We start from the raw sequence: 13,227 nt of genomic DNA, 5'->3' as shown, positions 1-13,227 counted from the left end.
TATGAATTTGCACCCAAACGGCAAATTTTTGTATTTCGGTGTTTTTGCAATTTGCTCTCAGCCGCTCAGCGTGTCCGAACCGAACACCAGACCAAACCAACCCATCAAGAACACTCCCACCACGTGTCCCGGACCGCACAGCGCCTGCCCGCACCGGATCCCCACCGTAGCGGCGCCAACCCTTATCCCCGCGACCCCACCGCACTTAGCTAACTCAATCATCTGACAGCCGGGCCCACCCGCAGCCCAGCATTGACTCGCCACACATAAATATCACCCCGGTCCGTCTTCTCCCACCTCTCCTCTCGCCTTGTCGTCGTCCTCTTCCCCAATTTGTCCTCCTCCACCGAAAATCTCTGTTCCCACCGCCGTGCGAGCGCAGCACACCAGCGCGCGCGCGCGCTCCCTCGGCGGCCATGGCGGACGCGCCGGTCGAGCTGCCGGGCCGGCTCGCCATACTGCCCTTCCGCAACAAGGTGCTCCTCCCCGGCGCCATCGTGCGGATCCGCTGCACCAACCCAAGCAGGTCAGTACGCGTGCGTGTGGCGGGCGGGCGGGCGATTTTACCCCCGCCGACGCCGATGAATTAGCTGACCGCGTAGAGCTCGTGTGATTTGGTGTGCTGTAGGCCGGGGTTGGGGCGAGGGGGGATTGGCCGCGGTTAGGTTTTCTCCGCTGGAGCGATCAATCGCTTGGCCCGCCGCAGCTTCGGTGTCGCCTCAGCCAGCTAGCGAGCTCCAAATTCCAGAGACCTTTTTATTATTTTCTGTTCTGGAGTGTTTCTATGTGCCCGTAGTGGGATTGATGCCCTTTTCCTCTGTTGTCAAGTATAATCTGTTACCAGTATGGCTCGAGCAGAGTATTCATGTTAAATCCTCTTTCACAAGTCGTAGTTCAGCTACTACTATTGGTAATCTGACGCTCTCGTTGGGCTGAAGGTAGGGTGTTGGGCGGTTAGGCAGCTTTTTCATGGCCTTGACTGACTAATTCAGCTCCCAATGATCCACCACTCATTTGGTGTTCGACTTGTCACCTAAAACAAGCGTTGAATTTTCCACGCGCGGTCTGGTCACTCGTGGTTCAGGTTATCTAGGGGTGGAGTTTTTCTCGGGCTAGGTGGAACTTTTAGGCGTGCATTGACTCGTCTGGAGGGGAAGTTCATGCCCTTGGTCTAGCCTTTTTTTTTTTGACTTGGGCAATGCTTGGCATGCAGTGTGAAGCTGGTGGAGCAGGAGCTCTGGCAGCGGGAGGACAAGGGGCTGATCGGGGTACTTCCCGTGCGGGACTCCGAGGCTGTGGCTCTTGGTTCGATTCTGTCTTCTGGTGAGATAGAGACTGTTTCAGCTAACGAGCCATTGGTGGGCATTGTAGACCTGTTTTTTCTTAATGGAATTGCTGTTTCTCTTGTAGGCGTTGGGGGTGATTCTGGTGAAGGCGGCAGCAAGTCGCCTGGTGGTTCTGGGGGAGAGTCGAACAAACAGGACGCGAAGAACGGGAAGGAGCCCATTCACTGGCACACCACGTACGTCTCAGCATTTGCTAATGAAGTGCCTGTCCATTAATTTCTGTACTAGATACATGGACAAAGTTCCAATCTAGAGATGAAAAACTTCAAATATGACAGTAATTGCGTGAAAAACATAGTGCCTGGCCACTAAAGATTGTTTTAGTCAGTGCTACACTTTGGAGCTTTGACATGTAGTATTAGGCTGTTGGCAGATATAACAATGTTCCTCAATATTTCATTCTATGAACATATGAAAAATAGATTTGAGCAAACACATTATTATTTGTATATTTACCTTCTTATGCCGTGTGTTGCTAATGCAACAATGCATTATTGGATTATACTGCTGTTGGGGACTTGGGGGTGGATGAAGCAAGAATGCTAAGATAGGTTGATAGCAATCAAATCTTGTTCGACAGGAGGGTGCACTTTACATGGAGGAGGGTACTTGTAGCTCAACACTGAGGCTAACATTTATTTGTTCTTTCAAGCTTCTGGATAGTTCTCCTTTAGTTGGCTGTTCTGTTGCTGCTTGACAGATCTGTCACACGATCTACTTACTCTCCAACGAGTAAATGTTTGAAATTAAGATCCTCCGATTGTTCGGGGGACAACTTTTCATTTCCCATCTAGTCTTCCAGTCCTGGCATGCACTCCATGTACCAGTGATAGTCTATTTTCTCAGCCTATTATGTTCTACAAATGGTTGCTGTGCTATGGGCTTTCTTGTCTCCAGCTACAGCCAAAGTATATATTGGATCATAATCACACAAACTGATAAAATATGAAGTATATAGTACACAATTCAAAGTTGCACCCTTGTTAGATTATTATCTTAGATTTGTAGTGTTTGTGTTGTCCTACCTTATGCATATTTTTAATCGTCCTGACTTCCATTTTCCTTCCATGTATAGTGGAGTTGCTGCTAGAGCTCTGCACCTTTCAAGAGGGGTGGAGAAACCAAGTGGAAGGGTTACATACATTGTTGTTCTTGAAGGCCTATGTAGGTTCAGTGTTCAAGAACTCAATGCAAGGGGATCATATCATGTTGCCCGTGTTTCACGCCTTGACATGACAAAGACTGGTACGGCCTTAAAAGTATATATATATATAAAGTTTCACACCACTTCGTTTCACAGTAATCATCACAAGCTGCTAGCTGCTGTCATTCACACAGCTGTATCTTCTTTCTGATTCTGGCGTCTCTGCCCTGATGATTTTGATGGCTTGTTAGCATACTATAATTTCATCTCTGATGTACTTTATTAGCTCATAAATAATTTAAAAGATTCTGTTTCCTGTAAGAACTACTTGGTTATGTAGCTGCCTTTTCTTTTCAAAACCACATGATCTATCAAATTTTGACACTCACATTACTATTGTATCTTTGGTTTGGTAGAGTTGGAGCAGGCAGAGCAAGACCCTGATCTAATTGCTCTTTCTAGGCAATTTAAAGCTACTGCCATGGAACTCATATCCGTCTTAGAGCAGGTAAATAATTCAATGAAAGCTTGATGTCCTTTTTTACTGTTTGATTTCAAGATTTGGTGCTTATAGTTGACAGCGTAATAGGAAGATTGAACGCAGAAGTGAATATTGATTAATTTTGAAGATAGTAGTAGATCCATGCAAGATTGTGAAAAATGAGCTGCATATTCATGATCCATGATTTTGTTTTTGCTGTTGAGGAAATTACTAGTATAGGGTTTAGGTTTCTGCAGAAGTAGAAGACTTAGTGCTGCTCATGATACTTGTCAGTGAGTTTTGACTTACTATTGCTCTGTTGTTTCTGCAGAAGCAGAAGACGGTGGGTAGGACCAAGTTGCTGCTCGAGACAGTTCCTGTATACAGGCTAGCTGATATTTTTGTAGCTAGCTTTGAAATAAGCTTCGAGGAGCAGCTCGCTATGCTAGACTCAGTTGACTTGAAAGTCAGGCTTTCCAAGGCAACCGAACTTGTAGACAGACACCTGCAGGTGAACATCAAGCAACCCAATGATCTCTGAACTAATGATAAATTCTGTTAAGATTCCCTGTGCTTTAATAAGTTCACTTCATACGATCTATTCATTTGATGGTTTTCTGAACTTTTTTCCTCTCGATGGACAGTCAATTCTTGTAGCTGAGAAAATAACACAAAAGGTTGAGGGGCAGTTGTCAAAGTCACAGAAAGAATTTCTGTTGCGCCAGCAGGTTTGTTTCTTAAAACCATATGTTCCATGCTTGACAAACAGTAAATTACATTCTGCCATGCTTGTATTTCTAGATAGTTATAAATATACCTAACACATATAGAGGATTTTTCTGCAGTTGAGAAACTTTAATATCCATGGCCTTTTGTGTAGTATACAATTATATTTCTAGTATGATAGTGACCCTGCTAGCTCTGCAGATGAGGGCTATCAAAGATGAACTTGGTGATAACGACGATGATGAAGATGATGTAGCTGCATTGGAAAGGAAGATGCAGAATGCAGGAATGCCTACTAATATTTGGAAGCACGCCCAAAGGGAGTTGAGGTAACTTCTATCTTTATCCTTTTCAACATGCTTACATGTCGTACTGGAGGTTAGTTTATCCATCTAGACTTTGTGCAGGCGCTTGAGAAAGATGCAACCTCAGCAACCTGGATATAGTAGCTCGCGAGCTTATTTGGAACTTCTTGGTGACCTGCCTTGGCAAAAGGTCAGTGAAGAAAGAGAACTTGATCTTAGAGCTGCAAAGGAGAGTCTTGACCGTGATCATTACGGGTTGACCAAAGTTAAGCAGAGGATTATTGAGTATTTGGCTGTCCGTAAGGTTGGCAACTTGACTTGTGTATAATATTTCTGATGTGCTTGTTCTGGTTATTCTGTCTCATGGAGATGCATTATTTTCTTGCAGCTGAAACCTGATGCCAGAGGTCCTGTGCTGTGTTTTGTGGGACCACCTGGTGTTGGAAAGACATCATTGGCCTCTTCCATAGCAAAGGCCCTGAATAGGAAGTTCATAAGAATCTCTCTCGGTGGTGTAAAGGATGAGGCTGATATCAGGGGCCATCGAAGAACATACATTGGAAGCATGCCAGGGCGCCTCATTGATGGACTGAAGGTAGCTCAGATCTGTTTCCAGTTTCCTTGTTTTTCCTGGCAATATCAATTGGAGGACTAATTTTGCCGAACTTATTAATTGCAACCATTTTTCACTATAACTGTCTGTCCTTCTAATGTACTTGGTCTTGTATCATAGCTTGCTTTTTGTGCGGAAAACTGGTACTTTCTTGATTCCTAGTTGCCTCCCATTGAACAAGCCTGAGTACCATCTACTCTTGTGTAATTACCACTTCTAAATGTGATCTCGAATGCCCAATAAGCTGGCAACAGCACACTGCTTAAATTTAGCATTCTGTGAATCTGGGTTAACATCTTTAATCCTTTTGTCGTATTTGTTTGAACCAAGAGAAGATTGATCTAATACTTCTGCAGAACATGTCATTCTTATATACTGTTAAATAAAGTCATTCTTATATACTGTTCTAAAAAATGCAGAGAGTATCTGTCAGCAACCCAGTGATGCTTCTTGACGAAATTGACAAGACTGGTTCGGATGTACGTGGCGATCCAGCATCAGCCCTACTAGAAGTTCTTGATCCTGAGCAGAATAAAACATTCAATGACCAGTATCCTTTCATTTTGTGTGTGTAAAGAGTGCATCTTATTATTAGCTGGCTGGTTCCTTCATGAATTTTGGGCCCTTTTCTAAAAGATGTTTATTACAATTAGGCTTGTATTGATTAGTTGGGCGTATCTTTTCTAGTTACCTTTTTACCCCCATCTCTTTGAGGACTGCATTTTTTTCTAGTCCCCTATTCTTTCCAAGAGGCTATGATCTTGGGTTACTTTAAAACTCTGATGCACACCATACAGTACTTTTGGAAAGAGATCATGCTATTTGGCCTGCTATCTGTGTTATATATATATATATATATATATTAAAAATTCCTTGACACATTTTTACCAGCTATTTGAATGTTCCATTTGACCTGTCAAAGGTCGTATTTGTTGCAACTGCCAACAGGATGCAACCTATCCCCCCTGCTCTGTTAGATAGGATGGAAGTCATTGAGCTACCAGGCTACACCCCTGAAGAGAAGCTAAAAATAGCCATGAAACATCTCCTACCTAGGGTATTGGAACAGCATGGCTTAAGCTCTGCATATCTTCAGATTCCCGAGGTATGACACAAGGACTATCTTCTGATGGACCTTTCTATTTTATTTGATACCCCATTGTAAAAAAAGGTTTGAATTGCTCACAATATCTGTTTGAGGAGTAACAGTTGCTCCCTTTGAATGCATATTTATATTTCAGTTTTCTTTATCTCCATTGAAATAAACTGAAGCTTAAAATGGAAAGTATAAAGGCATTTAATTCAGTTTTTATAGTGAGAAGTGCAGTGTACTGGTGCTTTAGAGGTGCGCTATTCTATTTGTGCCACAGCGCATGTAGTTGATTTTGGGTTGTCTTTCCATTATTTTAACAAGGAGAAGACGTGATGGCAGTACGGTTTTAGTTCCTTAGATATAAAAACATAAATCTGACTTTTCATTGACAAGTAGGTATATGCATAATTTGTTTCTTTGTTAGTTGGGTTTATTCGTTTTGGATTTACTCTATGTATTAGAGAACTAGAGATGAAATTTATTGTATATGTTTCCTTAGAGATAGATCTTCTTTCATAATGTCTTCTCTGTCGGAATAGAATGTATCTGCTATTGATCAAGCCTGAACAATGAAGTTATTTCCTCCCCAAAAGTTCTCGTATTCTAGTCTAAAGTCTACCCGTTGAAGCCATCTCTAGCCTTATTGACAAAATAGTTCTCTGGATGTTAGCAAAGGTGTACCTACTTACCATTGCATTTTGTTTGCAATCATCAACTGCTTATAGTCCACTAAATAATTCTATTGAGTTCATTATCTGTCCTAAAACAGTTCTTAGAATGGTCTTCTTACACTTTCTCCATTTATTTTTCATATTTTCTTTCATTTGAGTATTGTTAAAACTCTTTAATTAATTTCTGTATTCCTTGTACCTTTTGTCTGTCCAGGCTGTAGTCAAACTTATCATCGAGAGATACACACGAGAAGCTGGTGTGCGTAATCTTGAACGAAACCTAGCTGCATTGGCCCGTGCAGCTGCTGTTAAGGTTGCAGAGCTAGACAGTACACTGAGACTTGGCAAGGAAATACAACCAATAACCACAACTTTACTGGACTCTAGGCTTGCCGATGGTGGTGAAGTTGAAATGGAAGTTATTCCTATGGGCCAGGACATAACAAATTCGTATGAAAATCCATCACCCATGGTTGTTGATGAGGCTATGCTAGAAAAAGTGCTTGGGGTATGCCATTGCCTCTTAGTCTGTTTTCATGATGAGCTAGATTAGTATGTTTATGTTTGTCATAATATCTTACCATGTTACATTACATTGTGCTACAGCCTCCTAGATTTGACGATAGAGAAGCCGCAGACCGTGTGGCGTCTCCAGGAGTGTCTGTTGGGCTTGTCTGGACTACTTTTGGTGGGGAAGTTCAATTTGTAGAGGCTACAGCCATGGTGGGTAAGGGTGACTTGCATTTGACGGGACAACTTGGCGATGTAATCAAGGAGTCAGCACAGTTAGCTCTGACATGGGTAAGCATCTTCCTTTCCTCTCACTGATCTCCCCTTACATATGCATTTATTTATTTATATACATTCGGTTCATCAGTTGGCAGAACCTGCTGTTGCCATGTGAAGTTGTTTTCTAATAGCATGGTGCGTAGTTGAAATACTGTTTATATTAAGCATCATCAGCTCCACTATGCTTATTTTTCTTGTCAGTACATATCAAGTTCAATAACGTTCTGTTCCTCTTTAACTCGGATTTTGATTGTTTTTGCAGGTTAGAGCAAGAGCTGCTGACCTCAATCTGTCACCCAATTCTGATATTAACTTACTGGAGAGTCGTGATATTCACATACATTTTCCTGCTGGTGCTGTGCCAAAGGATGGTCCTTCTGCAGGAGTAACATTGGTAACATCTCTGGTGTCATTGTTCAGTAACCGAAAAGTCAGAGCAGACACCGCGATGACGGGCGAGATGACTCTTAGGGGCCTGGTGTTGCCAGTTGGTGGTGTTAAGGACAAGGTACCACCATATATGTTCCTGATATTTTCTGTATTTCTTGGTGAAATGAAAAAGATTCAAGGGTGAATCCTTCTCACGTGGCGCTCTTTAACTATATTTAACTTCGATAATTCACTGGCATTCAGGTACTTGCGGCACATCGATATGGCATCAAGAGGGTAATATTGCCAGAAAGGAACTTGAAGGACTTGGCTGAGATTCCAGCTCCCATTCTCTCTGGCATAGAGGTATATGATTGATTATCGTTAGTTGGAACTCAAGATTTTCTCAGAGCTGCTACATTATGTACGAGTAGTTTGATTGTTGAGGATACACTGTCCTATTAGCACTCTAGCACTAACTTGATTCTGCATTTATACATTTTCATGATATGTATGATGCATGAATTATTCAACCCCCAAAAATATCTACTCTAGAAGTTTCTGCTATCATCCTGGGCTAAAGCATGTAGGATAGCAAGCATTTACGTCACAGCTGTTTCTCTCTGGATGTAATTTGTCCTTTACAATGTTTGTTGCTGATTTGCATCTACTTATGCCACCGGTAGATTCTGCTCGTGAAGCGCATCGAGGAAGTACTTGGCCACGCTTTCGAGAATGGATTCCCTTTAAGACTACCCTCCAGTCTATAGCATGGACAAATCCCAAGTGGAACTTGAATTATGTGGTATTTTCACACTGGTTGTGTACACCTGTTCTGAAGATTGGTTCATCATCACTTGCTCATGGTTGAGATTTCCGCGAAGAGCAGCTGAGAGCTGTCGAGCAATTGTTCAACTGGAGCGAAGCTAGCTTGCGCGTCCAGCTCGATTAAGCTAATATTCGAAAATGTATATACGGATACAGGATATCCATGAAAGTGGCAGGGAGATTTGCTCTGACCTTTGTGCTCGTATTTTTATAGAGATGCTGATCTGCGCGCAGCTTGGTATGGAAGCAAGGAGATCCCACCTGTTGTTTTTCTCTGTTGTTGGGTTTAGGTGTATATGTAACCTATTATTACAGGGGAAATTTCAGTGTTGCAGTGTTATGAAATGGGTATCAATAAGCAGCACATGGAACAATAGTACTCGGTTGTATTTGCCAGTACGAGTTACTTTCCCTTCAATTTTTTTACTCTGTACCGTTTTTTGACTCGAGCTTCACTATTCACGTTCTGGTTAGGTTTCTGAGTATGCTCAGCTGTCCAATCACCCAGGGCATATGAGATCACCAGAGCTGTTTTGAAAATACCGCCATCTGAAATTTCGCATTGCTAAATATTACTACTCCCTTCTGACACTTATTATGGATTGGAGGGAGCACTTTGTGGACTAGGAGTGGGATGGGAATATGGGCACGACGTATGATTGAAGTTCAGTGTGGTAAGAGCATCTCCAGCCTCTGGTAGCTTTTTTTTAATCGGACGGCGAAAAATGGTCTAGTTGGACGGCGAAAAATGGTCTAGTTGCATCTCGGTTCCTCGTTTTCATTCGGATTTAGGCTTTCATCTATCTGGTGAGCTCATATCAACCTCGGTCTCTCGGGGAGTCCGGAGGAAACAAAAGCGTGGGAATTGTCGAGAAAAGTTCCTGCGCACCTGGTGGCCCCAACTTGTTGGCGACAAAGCTGATAGTCATCCTCATCCTCATCGCATCGACTTCCGCACGTTGCAAAAACTTGCCGCCGATCAGTATTCGCCGTGACGCGTAGCTTCCAAGTTAATGTCGTGTCCTCAAATTCACGCGCTGCTTCCTCTATTTATCGTGGAGCTACCGCGTCTGGCCGCATTCACCACCGCCGTCCCTCTTCTCCCCACTCTTCTCTCCCCAAAAACTCCTCCAGCAATGGTGAACCGCTTCCCAGGCGACGGCGCGGGGTCTCTACACCAATGGGAAGGGAGGTTGCTGCACATGTCGGGCTACCCGGCGTCACCGGACTTCCGCGCGCCCGGGGGTTGGCGCCTGAGCGCGGGGGGCGTCCCGATCCCGCCGCCACCAGTGGGAGGCGACGCCGAGATCGACGCGGTGATCGCCACCCTCAGTGATGAGCAGCGCGCCGAGCCGCGCTTCTTCCCCGACAACTACGTCGCGTGGAACGACTTCTTCTGGTGAAGGTACAATGCCCTCCCCCTCCTCCCGCGCGCAACAATGCCGCCGGCCGCCGCCGCTGGTGGAGCGCGCCGGGCCGCACCCTCGAGAATGTGCTCGCGCACATCGAGGGCGGCAACTACCCTGTACTGGGGATGCCGCTGCCGCCACCGGCGCCTTCCGTGTCGCGCCGAAGCTCGTGGATGCCACGACGGATGGCGGCGGTGTCGTCGTCTGGGTCAGCATCCCGCTCATGCGGGTCGGCTCCTCCACCAACGACGACGAGGACCGTCAAGGAGCCGGCGTCGCCACCGCCGACCAGAGGGCGCAGCAGCGACACCCTCGTCATCCGCAAGGGGGGCTCCCCTCGTCGTCTCCATCGCGCGGCCGCACGAGGAAGACGAAGGCCAAGAAGGAGGACGCAGCTGCCGCAGCTGCGTCCCAACTCGCCAACGAGGAGGCCGCTCGGGCCGAGGCCGCGGCGATCCGCGAGGTCGCTCAACGACCTCGTCCCCGCTGACAACGCCCTCCCGATGGACGCGGTACTCGCCTGGTCCAGGCAGGACTGGGAGAGGGAGGACGCGGAGCAGCAACAGCGTCTGCTGGACCAGGCGGCCGCGCGACGCCGCCCGCGCCACACCTGCCGCACCCACTGCACCCGTGCCGCTGATCAAGCTGGAGGAGAGAAGCGAGGATGAGTGGTATCGGCCGACGCCGTCACCGCCACGCCACGACGATGCTGGGAAGGGTTCCAACCGTTGGGGAGACGCCGGCCAGAGCAGTAGCCGGCAGGTGCCGCCACCCGAGGACGACGATGACTCCAGCAACGACGGCGGCGACTACACGGCATTCTACCACCATTTCGGCATGTAGAACGCCGTGTTTTTACCGTGTTTTTGCGTTTAGATTATATTCGCTCTAGCCGAATTCAAATATATTACGAATTCAACCTACATATGTACGAACTCGCCTATATATATTAAATATATCTAAATTTCGCCTAAGTTTGAATGTATTTCATCTGAATTCGCCTATATTTGTTCTTTCCACTGGACTCGTCGCTGGAAAATGGACCTCCCAAGAACAAATTTTACATCCATCTGGCGCTAAATAGCGCTAGATTTCGGTCTGGAGAGCCCCAACCGCTGGAGATGCTCTGATTGATATCTTCGGGTCTCATGTTCGAGACACCCCGCATGTTAAACAATAAGCCTGATAAGTGTGCTAAATGGTCATACCAACTGTTTGTTTCGAAGCCATCACGTACGTAATCTAGTAAGAACGTTACGTCTAACTCGTTTTTGTAGAAAGTGGTCTCATGTAGCTGAAGTTTGCAATGTGATGAATTATGTTTGAAATTATTCTTTTGTAATGACCTATGTGGTGAGTACGGCAAGAGTGGCAGGCATAATTGTCATTATTTATTGTATTGTGTTGACATATGCGTCAACTAGAAAATGACATCTATTTAATTTATTAGCTATATATGAGTTAGCAATAGTAATACTTACGAGAAGCGGTGGTAGCAGTCAAGCACATAGTTTAAAAACCGGACCGAACCGCAGGTTGAACCGAAAAACCGGAACCGGCAACCCTGGCGGTTTGTTAAGTGCACTGGACCGTTCTCGCAACTAGACCGGTAAAACCAGATCGAACCGGGCGGTTTTCCTTCAAATCAGAAAATAAACCAGGGTGGTTGATCCTGAGAAAAATAACAAGACAATGATGTACATGAAGGAATTGAAATAGGACTTCAAAGCATTTTTGCATGCTCCGACTCGTTCTCCTTTTCAAGTGTTAAACATTTGATGGTCTTTTTAAAAAAAGTTCTAGCAAAACTGTTGGATCACTTTTGTCTCGTCACAGTGGGAGTGCAATGTGCTAAATCCGAACGGTTACATAGTTACATATCACAACATCAACATCAACATCTACGACACAAAAGATAGAAACAAGGTTTATATAGCAAAACTTGGAGAGCAAGATGCAAATGCCACAGATGGGATACATATCTCATCAATACATCATACATAAGCGGAAGCAAAACATAACAAGAATCAAATAGAACTAAGAGTCAAATAAACAGTCGGGTCCATAACCAACAAGCCACAATCTGCTACCTGGGAACATTATTGCTACCAGTGGCTTCTTAATATGAGTGCAATATTTTGTTTAAGATATTTTTGGATATAGTGTCTAACAAAAAAATTAAATAATTTATACCAAACATTTTTACTTAATTATTACTTATACAATTAAGTATGAGTTTATTTTGTTTGTTTGTTATAGCTGTCATAAATAGCCACATCAGGGCGACACCAAAATTTAAGGTACAACACTCTAGTTTTACAACTCTATATCTTCGCAAATACACCATGGTGTAACAACAATTTTTTAAGTTATGTTTTTTTAAATTTGTTCTTTCGAGTCATTGCTAAGAAAACATTTTGTTGAGGTAAATTCCTTGGATTTAAGAAAGTAGTACTACAACAAAGTCATATTTTTTACTCCATTAGTATAGATGTCATACACTATTTTATTTATATATCTTCTTAGCAATTTAGACTCTTCAAATAAATCAAATAACATGGTATTGGGAGACTAGAGCACACATATCTAACAAATATCACGATAGAGTCTAGAGCATACCTTATTGATCTTAGCTAAATTTCAACCCCCGTTTTTCCTCTACTGTTAACAACTGATTTCGCTTCAAACACGTTAAGAGCAGTGCAATGCGAGCGTTAGGACGAGCAACATTGGTTTGGTCATCGTGGAATGACATTAGTGTGTTATTTTACCTGAATCTTTTCTTCATGGTTTTGCTTCAATTGACCATACATGGCGAAGCACGAAAAGAAAGGTCTGAATGTTAGAAGAGTACAATTCTGGTATAATTTAAGTGGAGTTCAATCCAGTTTATCCATGACAAGATAATAATTTACATATATTCGTAGACTGGCTTAATGGGTTCTCTCTTTCACTGAATGTGTCATATATGAGCAGACTCCAAGATTGAAGTCTGGGATATCCATGCGATGCATCGGGTATAAGAATTTCCCATAATCCTCTCAATTGCTATGTTTTTTTTTTTTGCAAAGATTTTGTAATGTGAGTTGCTTTAGTAGTTTTCTGTGTAATATGATTACGTGAACCACCGTGAAGAACGCGCCCGCCGCTTCCAGCTGGAGATCGTCGCGCTGGACGAAGAGTAGGAGCTCCAAGCGGCCGCCGCCTCGCCTTCCACCGCCACCACCGCCGTCGTCGCGCGTAGAGGCCGCCTGGCCGATTTTTGGGCAAAATTAGATCGCGCTGCTGCGGACATTACTTATTTTAGGTTATTAGTTCGAATTATGTAATGTTTGGTGCTCAATCGGAGCAACAACTATCGTCTATATGTGTTCATCGATGAATTCGACTGCGAGATTTCTAATTTCATGTTTTCAGTTCCTCTTTACGGTTTCTGTTCTGCGTCACTGCCAA

The 13,227-nt window shown here is 44.1% G+C and overlaps 1 protein-coding gene across 1 annotated transcript; it reads left to right on the top strand.

Annotated features, from left to right (window-relative positions):
* Positions 1–415: 415 nt before the first annotated feature.
* Positions 416–8,783, top strand: LOC124652469 (lon protease homolog 2, peroxisomal). The gene is made up of 17 exons (XM_047191485.1): positions 416–526; positions 1,214–1,323; positions 1,411–1,522; positions 2,422–2,591; positions 2,907–2,998; positions 3,303–3,482; positions 3,616–3,699; positions 3,899–4,026; positions 4,105–4,306; positions 4,391–4,597; positions 5,035–5,165; positions 5,507–5,720; positions 6,594–6,887; positions 6,986–7,180; positions 7,431–7,676; positions 7,802–7,903; positions 8,224–8,783. Exons 1-17 carry the CDS (start codon positions 417–419, stop codon positions 8,305–8,307), a joined length of 2,661 nt encoding a protein of 886 aa, XP_047047441.1. The 5' UTR covers position 416; the 3' UTR covers positions 8,308–8,783.
* The last annotated feature ends 4,444 nt before the right edge of the window (positions 8,784–13,227 follow it).

This window comes from Lolium rigidum, chromosome 5 (genome assembly GCF_022539505.1).
Source record: "Lolium rigidum isolate FL_2022 chromosome 5, APGP_CSIRO_Lrig_0.1, whole genome shotgun sequence".
In the NCBI taxonomy this organism is placed as follows: Eukaryota; Viridiplantae; Streptophyta; class Magnoliopsida; order Poales; family Poaceae; genus Lolium; species Lolium rigidum.
The sequence above is the reverse complement of the archived record's forward strand: the minus strand, read 5'-3'. Positions and strand labels throughout refer to the sequence as shown.

What these genes read in the sequence shown, in the direction of transcription:
- LOC124652469 (XM_047191485.1), top strand. Translation starts at nt 417, where the DNA reads ATGGCGGACGCGCCGGTCGAGCTGCCGGGCCGGCTCGCCATACTGCCC. An exon ending in AATAAAACATTCAATGACCA is followed by an intron (nt 5,166 to 5,506) that starts GTATCCTTTCAT and finishes CATTTTTACCAG; the next exon opens with CTATTTGAATGTTCCATTTG. An exon ending in CACAGTTAGCTCTGACATGG is followed by an intron (nt 7,181 to 7,430) that starts GTAAGCATCTTC and finishes TTGTTTTTGCAG; the next exon opens with GTTAGAGCAAGAGCTGCTGA.